Source organism: Xiphophorus maculatus, chromosome 9, assembly GCF_002775205.1.
Source record: "Xiphophorus maculatus strain JP 163 A chromosome 9, X_maculatus-5.0-male, whole genome shotgun sequence".
In the NCBI taxonomy this organism is placed as follows: domain Eukaryota; kingdom Metazoa; phylum Chordata; class Actinopteri; order Cyprinodontiformes; family Poeciliidae; genus Xiphophorus; species Xiphophorus maculatus.
The window spans coordinates 4,438,879-4,452,224 of record NC_036451.1 but is presented as its reverse complement, the minus strand read 5'-3'; the positions used below and the strand labels follow the sequence as shown (position 1 = coordinate 4,452,224).

The 13,346-nt window shown below is 36.5% G+C and overlaps 1 protein-coding gene across 3 annotated transcripts in view; it reads right to left on the bottom strand.

Moving 5' to 3' along the window:
• The window catches only part of dnajc6 (DnaJ heat shock protein family (Hsp40) member C6), a 37,574-nt gene that overhangs the window by 13,860 nt on the left and 10,368 nt on the right, over window positions 1–13,346 (bottom strand). For all 3 annotated transcript variants that reach the window (XM_023339848.1, XM_023339846.1, XM_023339847.1), the window contains 8 exons: window positions 10,661–10,796; window positions 4,728–4,777; window positions 4,322–4,470; window positions 2,951–3,073; window positions 1,788–1,921; window positions 757–951; window positions 408–525; window positions 27–106 (listed from right to left, as the gene is read on the bottom strand). In XM_023339848.1, the coding sequence (XP_023195616.1) occupies window positions 27–106; window positions 408–525; window positions 757–951; window positions 1,788–1,921; window positions 2,951–3,073; window positions 4,322–4,470; window positions 4,728–4,777; window positions 10,661–10,796 (985 nt within the window). The remainder of the gene's footprint in view (window positions 1–26; window positions 107–407; window positions 526–756; window positions 952–1,787; window positions 1,922–2,950; window positions 3,074–4,321; window positions 4,471–4,727; window positions 4,778–10,660; window positions 10,797–13,346) is intronic.

The following is a 13,346-nucleotide window of genomic DNA, read 5'->3' as shown; positions in this document are numbered from 1 at the left end:
GGACAAACATGAAGCCTCTTTCTCACTTGTTAAACTTCAACATGGTGGTTCCAGGAGCAATAAAGCCAGTGTGGAACTGGATCTGGAAGATCTGAGTGTTGGACACCTAACAAAAAAACAAGACAAGGATTCATTTTTATCCAGCTTCACATTGTTGAGATAAGAATAATTTGAAAAGTCATTGCAGACTCTTTTGGCAAATAAGTTTAAGGTTATTACTGTATGTCATTGCATGCAGTCAGAGCCCTACAAACACAAACACTGCTCCTAAAAACAGAACTAACAACTGATTAGATTGCTGAAGTAGCAGACATGATGAAGATTTTGCACTTCATAGTATAATTTACTTTACTATGATTATTAGTTTCCTATGATAGATCTTGCTGCAGGAATATAAGGAACATTACCTTGGCCTGCAAACGCCCTCCAATTGTTGACCTCATGTGGTAAACAGAAACCACAACATCTCCATGAACACTCACACCGAGGGGGAAAACAACTTTCCCCTCCTGGATCCTGTGCTCTCTGAGGAAGTAGGAACCAGGAACAGTTTGGGGATAGTATATATGGTAGATTATAGTATAGATAAACATTTTTAGACACAGAAAGAAAGAAAAACCAATGAAAACCATTTTTAGTCGAATAAAATAAATTTTTAGCAACGGCACAAAAGCACGTACATGTGATGACATTACTCTTCCAAAAACGATTTCATTATGTCAGCTTGTTTGAAAGTAAGAAATGTTTTTTTCTTACCTCATCCTCTCGTATTCCTGCGCTGTGGAAAAGATCTTTGTCTCTCCAATCAGGACGTCACAGAAGGGCCGACAGCCGCTGCGCTGCTTGTTGAAACAGGGGATTGGACTCATAGTGAGGGCTTTGATCATCAAGGGCTTGGAGTGCGGCAGAGTGGGCTTCTCTGATACCATGCTACATACATAACCTATGTACCTGTATGGAAATAAAAGTTACAGAAACATTTTGTTTGATTTACAGTGTAAAAACTTAAAATCATTCTTATTTCTAAATCATTTGATTCCAGTGACCTCTTTCAATATCTTTCCACCGAATTTAAAAGTGAAATTCATGTAATAACAGATTTATTACACTGAAAGTGATTTATTTCAAGTGTCTAATTTTGGTTATTTTAAAGATCATGTTATATAGACAATTATGGCAGTGACTGCTAACTTGTAAGTTATCTGGTAGGCAGTCATTGACAACCTATAAAGAAGGGGGAGTTTAAAAACAGCCATGCTAAAGAAGCTATGGCCTTTAGCCTTGCATACAAAGTTCTATATGCAAGGATAAAAATAGAAAATTGTGTGGAAGGAAAATCTGTGGTAGAAAAAGATGTAGAAAAGATTGAGTAAAACTCAATTGCTTATTTTACATACACAACAACTTTTTGTTGATCTTGTAATTTTTAAAGATTTACCAACAGGAGAACAGTGTCAGAAGAAAACCCAGCAACACTGGACCTGAGAGATGGATTATCCTTCAACTGATGTTACTACAGTTGAAAGGTTTGAAAACTTCATACCTACTCTACATCAGGTACAGGTACATTTCCCTTCAGCCATGGTCTGAAGGGAAATGTGTTTGTATGATGGGCTAAAGGTCAAACTTTTTGGTTGAGTGTAGAAATACAGTAACTTTGCCTTGTTATTCCTGGCTGATTCAAAGATTAGGTTTGCCTAAACAACAAAAATATTCCTTTCAAAATGGTCGGGGAACAAATTTAAATGGTGTGAAAAGAATCCGTCTCAGAGCTCATGGATCTAAACCTGCGGTGTGAGGGCCAGAGTCCGGATCCTGGTCTCTTCGCGCTGAGGAGCTGCATGGCAGGAACTGGGTGGCTGAAGAGGTGGCAGAAGCAGAACATGGCACAGACCAAAACGCCGGAGGGAGCGCGGCCGTCCTGTGTGTACATAAAGCAGATGCTCAAACAGCTTCCACAATTATTGCCCCTTACAATTAACTTTTACTTATTTGGAGAGGGCAAGACTTATAGCAGATAACAGGAAGTCTGAAAGGAGAGCAGTACATCTCTTTCGTTTGGAGCCACTATTTTTTGACGTTTAACTTTTTGTTAGAATAATGGAAGGTTAAACAATATAGAGTTGTTGGTTATGTAGTCTAACAGCTGATGGGTGGAAGGATCTCTTATAACACTACTTGTACTTAGGATGCAGCAGTCTGTCACTGAAGGATCTCTATAGTTCTGCAACAGTTTGATGCATGGAGTGGGAGACGTTTTCATATTTTAACTAGAGTTCTTCTGTCTCCTAGGACAGAGCTGGCCTTCCTGATGTTGCAACATTAAAGGGCTATTTCACAGTTTTTGATGAGTCTGGAGTGTATTGACTATCTCTGATTAAAAATCCAAAAATACTTTGAATCTACACTGGACAGAGATTCTTTAAGAAAGTAAGTTTGTAATTATGAAACATTTGACCTATGTGTATAGAACAAATTGCAAAAAGATTGTTTTGGCTCTTTTGTTTTGCCTCATCTTGTAAGCTGAATGCATCATTATATCCCTACTTAATACAATATTAACATGTGTTTTAAATTCCTGACTGTTTTCTTTCCAGTATAACTTGTTCACAGTTTATTTAAGGTTGCAGTGAAGCACAAACCTCTTTGGGACTGGAAGCAGTGGGAAATGTGTTTAAAGAGAAACAAATTCGGTGGAGATTATGCAAGAAGGAGAAGTTTGCCAAGCCACTGCCAAACCGCATCAGCTTGGCAATAACATCTCCCCCCACATGCCAGTATTTCTAATGTCACTAAATAAGAGCAGAGATAGTTTGCACACTGAACCAAAACACATCGCAGTGTGTGAGGGCATGAAAAATGATTTTTAGAGTTACTCTTTTGGTGCACAATGGAAGTAAAAATTGTATTTAGTATTACTCAAAACTACATAGAGATTTGAGCATCTTACCGAACAGGTGATGACACACACATTCTTTGGGTTCTGTTTGAGCCAGTTGTGCATGTTCTTGCACACAGCAAACAGGTTGTGAAGGCCGGGAGCTTGGCGAGAAGGCCAGTTGCACTCTGACACCTGGAAAAGGGTTTGACAAAATGGGGGTGAAATAAGCAGTAAAAAGTGAGAGAGATTAGAAGACAAGGAGAAAAAGGGTTGATGAAATCAAAAAAAAACAAAAACAGGCAGTAGGAAGATGAACAGTTTGGGAAAATGAAAAGATGGGGGGAGGAAAAGGGAGAGGTGGAGGTCAGAAACTGCAGCACAGAGCAAAACAACACAACAGTTGCCATGATGAGTCATCTGCTACAAGCATTTATGTTCCACAGCTTTTCGATTTTTACTGCCGCAGGGTGGCAGTATTTTATTAAGAGAGCTCCCACATAGGCTTTAACTTTTAATTCAAACCCAGCTGTGCAAAAGTGCTGCATGCCATTAAGCAAGGACCCCACGGAGAGAGGCGAAAAAACCTAAAAAAACATATTAAAATGGTTCAGTTGTTGTATTTTATATCATCTATAATACAAGTTATTTAGAAAAAAATGCTGTGGTGAATTCACCTTAAAAAATAATTAATCTTCTCTTATTACTATCAATGAAGCAGCAGAAAGTATAATTATCAAGTTTTTTTTATTAACAAATGCCATTTTTAGAAGTCTTGCACAGCTTTACGCAAATAAAGGTAAATTCATCTAACTAAAAGTGTGCTGTGACATTAGCAGAGGGATTAACCAGGTAATATTCCCCTTTTTGAGACCTGAATCAGCTGCATTTTGGGAGGCAGAAAGAATGTCCTCTGTAACAGCAGGTCATTTGCTGGTCATCTTCACATCAGTTTCACAAATCAGAAGAAAGGAGGAGACAATGTTCTCGCCTCAGAGGTGTAAAAAACTAGTGCTCTGTCACATGTCCTTTGATGTTAGTAACATGACACATTAGTATATCAATATTTAATACTAATATATTAATATATCACAGTATAAATCAGGGAAATATAAATATATAAAACATCTCCACTGCCACCCCTGGTAAATATTTGACAACCTTTTAAATAAATTCATATTTAATAGTTGAAGAAGAAGAATGCACTGAGAAATGTAGAAAAATCCAGTGTTTAATTTCAGCATATTTATCAAGTTTAGAAAAAAAAGTTTCATGTTAAGAAATAATCTGCAGAAATAATACAAGCTATAAGAATGTTCTATACTTCAGTAACATATATTCATTGTTATTTTAAATTTGGTACAAAAACTTTGGGAAGAAAATGTCTAACAAGCGGACAAAACACACAAGCATCTAAAACATACGAGGTATAATCACACTAACCCTGTTCGAGAATTTGGCGCCACGGTAGTTTCGTTGTGAAAGGTTGAAAACTGTGTAGTGGTCGGCATGACGACTGTCGAGGAACGAGCGAATGTCCTCAACATGGTTTTGGTAGCCAATCTGGACTGACTCAGCAGGGTACGTCATGACTGGAAAGAAAAGAGATGCTCAGAAAAATTTTACTTTAGAACTTTGCCCTGTTAACCCTTGAAATATAAAAATGTCACCATTAGAGAATGATTATCAGTGGTATGTTGATGCATATCTAGACAATACATTTTCTGCTGACTTCGTTCCGCACTCCATCACTATATTAATGATTATGTAAAGCTTTGAGTAAATCATTATTACAAAGGAAGGTCAAATAAAGAGAAAGAAAGTTAATTAAAAACCAGTTTTATCTTACCTATGATCCTTGATGTAATATATGCAATGTCCAGCTCTCCCTTAGTGTACCTGAAACAGACAAAAGGCTTTAAATTTATTTTTTAAACTTATAATTAGAATTGCACAATGTATTATGAATATTATATAGTCATCACAATATATGTGTGTGCAATATAAATATTGCAGACGTTATGCAGTTCAACCTGTAATGCAGTTAAAAACAACAATCTTCATAGGAAGACAAAAGCCTTTCTTTACTTGAAAACAGATTAAAAATCCTAAAATAAATGTATTTTCATGGCAAATACTTTTTAAAATGGCATTGTTTTCCTCTTCATCAATAGACCATTATTTTTCACAGTAATTCTGATGTTTGTGTCGGTTTATCAAATAACATTCCAATAAAATATGCTGAAGTTTGTGGTTGTAATATTACAAAACATAAAAACGGGGTGTGAATTATTTTGCACATCACTGCATTCTACGTCATCAGTATAATTGAAAGAAATGTCATATTTCTGTGTTTCTGGGCATGATCAGACTTTGAGTGTGAGATGGTCATAAAACATGGTAACCGATTCCATAAATCCATAGAGAAGGTCAAATGTCGCAACTACAAACCAGCAAGTACACAAAGACAAGGTCAGGAATTAAACTTCAAGCATTCAACAGGTTGATCTGGGCTTCTGCTAATCACTGTCAGAGCATCGGGTTGCCTGAAATTCAAATCTTAACAATTAGATTCAATAGATTTATGAGCAGCAGAGGTTTATGAGTGTCTGGGTGAAGAATCTGACTTTTTGAGCGTTATTTGTGCAGTTATTTGTGCATAACTGAGTCATTTGTAGCATAATGAGAAAATCCTGTGGCGCTGAATGACCGCGAACAAACACATCTCTGTTTTCATGGGGCAGCGACATATGGACTCAGTGGAAACCTATGACATCTGCAAGATGTCATGACAAGCTGTATTATCATATACTCAGGTCTATATTATTGAATTTCCACTTTTAAAAACTTTTTTTTTAAAAACTTTAGATGTAATATGCAAGGTTTCAATTTTTTCTCATTAAGATTACATGTTTTTTAATGGACTAATGGAAAAATGGTTGGAAGACTGAATTGATGGAAGGACCTACTGTATGTATGTATGTATGTATGTATGTATGTATGTATGTATGTATGTATGTATGTATGTATGTATGTATGTATGTATGTATGTATGTATGTATGTATGTATGTATGTATGTATGTATGTATGTATGTATGTATGTATGTATGTATGTATGTATGTATGTATGTATGTATGGATGGATGGATGGATGGATGGATGGATGGATGGATGGATGGATGGATGGATGTGTGTATGTATGGATGGATGGATGGATGGATGGATGGATGGATGTGTGTATGGATGGATGGATGGATGTACGGATGGATGTACGGATGGATGTACGGATGGATAGATGTGAACTTTCTCAAAGCCACCATTTAAAAAATGATCCCACTCATAGAGCAGTTGTAATTTGAATTGTATGATTAGGAAGTAAACACTGGTGCATGAAACAGTTTTAGAACAAATTGCACATTTTGTAAATATGCTTATAAAGAGTGATGAAAAACACAAATTCAGGCAGAGTGGGTTAGATCCCATCTTTGACCTGGGTTCCTTCATTCCAGTTCTACTCTGCTCCAAAAATATCTGTTTTTTGCAAGTGTGATGTGTCAACAACTAAACACTGTTTGAATATTTGCACTCTGAGTCTGTGACCCAATTTCTATTTACAAAACATGAAGTGCAAAAGGAAAAGACAGCTTCACTCTTTCAAAACTAACCTTGGTTCAAGTCAACTCAGTTCTATTTTTAGCTTCAAATGATCTGTTTTATAACACATTTTTGAAATCTCCAAGCATTCAAACAGTTTATGTTGGACGAATTAAAGAAAAACAAGAAAATAAAACCAGTTAAAATTATAAACAAGTTAAAACTAAATAAAAGAATAACAGTATGAATTTAGAGGAACATTGATGCGTTTCTGTCTGGTAGGATGAATATGTTCCACCACAACTCATTTGAAGTTTCCTTAAAATGATATCATGCACTGTTTAATACTTGCCCCAGATTGAGTCTACAGCAGATTCTCTGTTCTTGCAGGTACATAAACAAAGAGGCTGTGTTGCTTCGAATATAGATGAGACTGGGGTGCACAGCAACCTAACGAGCGTCACTGGGGCATCAAATGAGCGCCAGAGTAAGGACTGCAGTCTGAAAAGTTTAACTTTGAAGTTTAACTTTATTCAAATATGCTCATGACTTCTCTCTGAACAGTTGTAGGGATGTTATTTTTGCAAATTGGCACAGGCAGGGTTCATGAGGAGGTACATAAATGTAAAAAAAGCAACTGAGACAGTCTGTGACTAGAAAATATTTCTAGAATCTCAAACACTGAAAAAACAGGATAGATGTCTAACAGAGGTGTGTGGGCATATCTTGCCAGAGGGAGGTTTTTAAACTTTGACTAAAGTTAGTGACACTGTCAGCTATATAAATAGTTATGGTTTATTGTAGTTTTTTGAATTTCATTTGCATTTCATTTCAGCATTGTTTTTTATTTCCTGTGTTTTCAGCTGCATTGACGACTAAATGCGTCTGTACAGGGTGTCACGGCTCCACTGCTGACCCATAGGGCACCAATCAACAAAAAGGGGGTTATGATTCCTAATGAGAAATACAGAAGGAAATATCATATTATATATACAACAGATACACCACAGTGTAAGATGAGAAGAGAGACAATGCTGAAGTGTCATTTATCGGGTATATATAGTACAAAAGCAAGGCAGATGCACAATAATTTCACAGGAGTGTAACAAATTCTCTGCATAGTAGAAGATGGCCAATAATTTTATAAATTAAAATTTTAGGAACAATATGCAAATACACTATATGTTAATGGCTTGTAATGCAAAGCTGTTACCAAAGGGACATGCTAATGCATCAATACGTTTGCCAACTGTCATGAAGAAACTGAAAAATAAAAAGTACTGCCAAGAAGTACCCTGGATGCCAGCAGGTCATCCATAAAGAAGAGAATTCAGGTCATAAAGAAGAAGAGGACTCAGATTCAGATGGCCAGTTACTGTCTTTGTTTTTATTGTTGATTTTTGGCTTGGAGATGGACAATGAAAGAGTTTCAAACAGGTCCCCACAGTGCAGCTTAAATATGAACAGGAATATTTAATGTGCAGATTAGTTTTGCTTTCTCTCAGACTTGTTTAAATATTCATCAGTTCAGGGTCTACCCTGCCGTTCACCCAATGGCTGCTGGAGACAGGCAGCAATATAATTGCTCGGATTATTTCAGAACATGTCATTTTTCATCAAAACAGTTTGGTTTAAAAAAAACGGCACGCTGAGAATGGACCCTCTCAGTGAATGTCTTTTCAGTCAGAATTCAAAGGGAAATTTCTTCTAAAAATACACATCTTCAGCACATAACTAAGGGAAATTAAAACCGAGTGTCAACTCTTTGAGGATTTACTACTAAAAACAAATACTATTCATGCAATTCATTAATAATCCAGTTGTTGATACTATCTTCCTTAATTTCATACAAACATTACAATTCTGGAAAGTACAAGAACAAAATTCTTACTTTGAAATAGGTTTAAATTTACAGTTTAGATTTTGATGCCTTTCATGTATAAACAATGTTCACATTTCTGTAACATTTACTTCACAGAAATGCTTTGAATTGCTGTGCATATTTTTGTAGTGACTCTCAGCCTTTTGTCAACTGCACACTGTATGTTTTCTGTTGGGAAATTACATAATATAACAACACAAAATGGTGTAAATCTATGAAGAGGAAGGAAACCAATAAGTGGTTTTCAATTTTTTTGCTAAGAAAAATCTGAAAAATGTGGCAAGCTAATATTCAGCCTCTTTTAATCTCAACCCCCAAAATAAAATCTAGTGCAACTATTTGTCTTCAGGAGTCATGTAGTATAAAGCCATTTGTTCTATAAAGATCTCAGAATTTTATAACATTGGTAAACAAACAGCATTATGACAATGAACACAGAAAGAGATGGAGCTGTTGAGAATTTTAAAGCAGGCTTAAACTAACATCCCAAGGTTTGAACATCTCACATAAAATGGTCGAATCCATAATATGAAAAAGGAAACAGGATGATAAAACTGCAAATCAGTTTTGTCATGGTAGTTCTGGAGAAGAAGCAGAGTTTAACGACTCAGGTTTATAAAACCTGTCGAGTCGTGCCCTCCAGAAATGTATCCTTTGTGGAACTGTGGCAAGAAGAAAGCTATTAATGAAAGAAGTACATAGTAAATCCTGACTAAAGATAGCCACAAGTCATGAATGGATAATAGCAGACATGAAAGAAAGTAGTTCTGGTCAGAGAAGACCAAAACTGACATTACTGGCCAACAATACACAAAGTGTAATAGAATGCTTGCAGAAAACTGGTAGACCCAAATAACACTGGGGAAGAGAATACAAAAGCACACCACACTTTAAAGATTTTTACTTTTAGAAAATGTAGAAAACTATGTGTCATTTTTCTTTACGGACTACTTTGTGTTGATCTAGCACATAAAGTATGCCGTTGTAACTTGAGAAAAGTGCAAAAGACTACATCATTTGGCTTCCCAATGAGTTAAAATGTCCATTATCATCATCATCACTATCTTCCCTATGTCTGGTCCAGGATTAAATTTTATCCTTAGGTGCTCAAAGTGTAGAATCTGCGTTCAGATGCACAAAGGAACAAAAATAACAACAGCAATTCTGATAAGTGACTCTAAATTTCTGTAATATTCTGAACTGTGGGCAGTCCATTTTTTGGACCGCCCACTCACAAATACCTATTTACTCCTCTCAAACACACACCGCTGCACGCATGCCCTGAATGAAATGAATACGTTAGTATCAGCAGTGCACAGGCCATTTGGCACAATGGGCTCACATGAATAATTCAGCAAGAAGAGGAGAAAAAGACAACAGAAAGACAGAGAAGCAGAGAGATGGAGCTGAGATGAAAACAGGGCAGAATGACTGGAGGAGGGGAAGCACGAGAGGGGGATAAATACCATAAAATTTGCTGACTCAAGACACATACGGAGGGGTGTGTATGTGTGCCTGTATGTTTGTGGTCACACAGAGGCCGCTTTGTGCTGCCCAGAGCAGATGCCTGTGCACAAACACACTGGAACAACCCAGCCGTGTCAACCTCGCGTTTCCCCCCCTCCATCCACACTGAGTAGAGCGTTTCTACTCTTAAAGCTCCCGCAGACACTTACTGTAACCAACCAAACAATGCATGCAAAGCAGAGTTTAGTTATGTGTATTTTTATGTCATTGTCCACTGAAAACTTCGGACAGTTTCCAGAATAAACATCAACAGTATTAAATGATATCTGCGGCTCTGCTACCTCATTTCATATCCAACATGATGGATGTTTCTACTTCTAGAAAACAAAGAGGCATTTCCAGATGTAATGAATCTGTTAAATAATGTCATCATAAAAAAGAGTAGAAATTAAGCAAGCAAGAATGATTTCTACAAAAAAAACTTTATCCATGTACGTATATAATAACGTTTAATGCTGAAATCTATGACAAAGATTATAGAACTCAAAAATCCTCAGACAAATTCAGGTCAAAAAGTCTTCTAGACTGGCTTTTCATTTTGAAATTTCCTCAGTTCCTTGAAATAGATGGTGTACAGTAGGTGCGTGGTACGGCAGCATCACAAAGCTATAAATAACACAAAATTCGAATGAAAACAGAAAGACTTGAAAGTAGGAAAAAATATATGTTTTGATTATAACCAAGAGCAGAAGATCTGTAATATCCATGCAGGGAGTCAAACAATTACTCCACATTTTGGAAATACACTGAGTACAACAGGAGTGATGTGTTCCCTTACGTGGCGACCTGATGCATGACCTTTGTGGAGGTGTCCTTTAGAGTGTCTTTTAAGTTGTCCTTAAAGTTGCTGAAGAACTTGCCAGCTCCTCCCTTCACCATGTCCAACAGCCCTCCACCATAGCCAGCGTCCATATCTGAAAAAACAGAACATTTAGCAAACATGAATCCAGTAAAAGTAAAGAAATCTCAGACTGACTCACAAACTGGTGTGGATTTCCTCAGAAGCAACTCACTGGGCATTTGTGAGAAAAAAAATATCTAAAAGACAACTTGACTAGAATAAAGCTTAATCTTGTCTAAAGGGAAAAACTTGAGACAACCAGTTTTTATTAAGTGCCTCATTTTACAATCCTTCAACAGAGCAAATTAACAGTGTTTGATTTATAACCACAAGAATTGCTAATCAACTTGAAGGTTTGCCTACAGACAATTATGAACAAAATGCATCTTAAATTCTACTGCTGTTTGAAAGTCGGATTATTTTTTTATTTCTTTCTTTACTAATTTTTTATTTGCATTGGTAGAAGTGTCAAATACTGAGCAATGAAATATTTATAGCCTTAGCTAATTTGCATTTTTGTTAGTGCAAAGGTATAGGTGAGCAATGAAAAAAAATATGTTATTTAAAAAAATGAGTTTAATGTCTTATATACTTTTTGTTTTTGCATGTTTATAAATTATTCAGAATCAGCTTTATCCACAAAGTCTGTCCACACAATACAGACATTTGACTTAGATTTCACTTTGTCCTCAACAAAGACATTTAATTGTGAATATATATAAAGAGGGAAAATAAAAGAAATGAAAATGTATTCTTTTTCTTTCTTGTAAACATGTATACATATTGTGTTTTTACAAAAAGAAAGACAAGGTTGTGTACATGTATAAAAGTGTCAATCTGTCTAAATTAAATTCAGTACAAATATAGTCTATTTTTTTACATTGTATTTTATGCCGATATTCTGTAGATACACAAACATTTCACTTTATAATGATGAGCCTATGAGTCATAGCATAAATACATCTGCTTGTACAGCATTGAACCACAAGGGCACAAAAACAGGACACTCAATGAATTACACACCATCTGCACTTGTGTGTATCTCTGGTGAATGTTGGAAGACACCCAACTGTTATATCTGAGTCAGCACCCGACTGGTGATCTGAGGGTTTCTCTCCCTCATCTTTTCCTTTTTATCCCTGCCTACATCCACTTCAATCTGCAACCTGCACTATAGCAACAGCAGCGTCATCATTTTCCTTATAGCCTGGAGGTGGAAGGGAATTCATTTATATTAACCATTTTGTCGTCAAAAAATTAACAACTGGTGGTCTCATCTCATCATCAAGCGTAATGAAATAACTTGTTGAACAGCAAAAATCACCTTCAGCAAGTGCTACAGTTTATTGTTTTAGAAGTGTGAGCTGAATCTCTTAAACAGCAAGAGAATAGGCAGATTGGAATCATCAGTGCACAACATGGATTGGGTTTTCTAATGACAGTCTGATTGTGTAGGTGATGACTTAAAATATATGGGGTAACCAAAGATGGTTGACAGACTAACAACCGCTCCTCTGATTTGAGCATCTGAACTCCACTCTGTCATGACCTGTAAGAAATTTGCTAACTGCTTTGCAGAGAAAATTCTAAATAGCAGAAAGTTAATCCAATCCAGTGACAATGTAATGTCCGAAAAAAACAAAATGACACTGTTCTACTAACTCAATCATAAATACATCAAATAAGCTCCAAGTGGTCATTGACAGAAACTGTGAAAGAACCACAGCAGTGATTCTGTTGGACCTCAGAACTCTTGACTATGACGTATTACTGAAGTAACTGGAGAGCTGGGTCGGATTCTCTGGTACAGTACTTGACTGGTTCAAGTCTTACCTAAAGAACGAAGGCAACGTCTCGTCAGGCCTGGCAGAAGTCACATTCAGGGTACCCCAAGATACCCCTCTTATTTAATATCTATGAGCTTCTGTTATCTCAGATTATAGCAATTAATAATCCCACAACTATGCAAGTGACACACAGCTCTATATTCAACGTCACCAAGTGACTACAAACCCATTTAAGCACTGAGCAGATGCATGGAACAAATCAATGCACAGATGTGAAATAACTTTCTTCAGCTGAACTAAACCAAAACTGAAGTTATTATTTTTGGACCTAAAGAAGAGTGATCAAGTTGTTCATCAAGTTATAGTTAGGCCTGGGTATAGTGAAAGACTCAGACCTGAACCTTCAGATACACATAAAGACAATTACAAAGTCAGCCTTCTATCACCTAAAACAGTTTCCAGGATTAAAGGAGAAATGTCCCAGCAAGATCTAGAGAAACTCATCCATGCGTTTATCTTTAATCGCATTGATTACTGCAACAGTGTCTTCACAACTCTGCTTAAAAAGTCAAACAGAAAGCTGCTGCTGATCCAGAAAGCTGTTGCTGGAGTTCTCAATAAAACCAGGATGACAGAACACATCACCTCAGTTGTAAAGTCCTTACACTCCCTTTAGCTCAGAATATAGTCTTTAAAATACTTCTGTTTGTAAATCACTGAATGGCTGAGGAGTTCAAATTAAAAGTGAAACAGAAGAAAACACACAGAAGCTGCTTGTTGTCTCCAGTCAGATCAGCAGGCTCTCTGAATATGTTGTCCTTTTCTGAAAGCCTCAG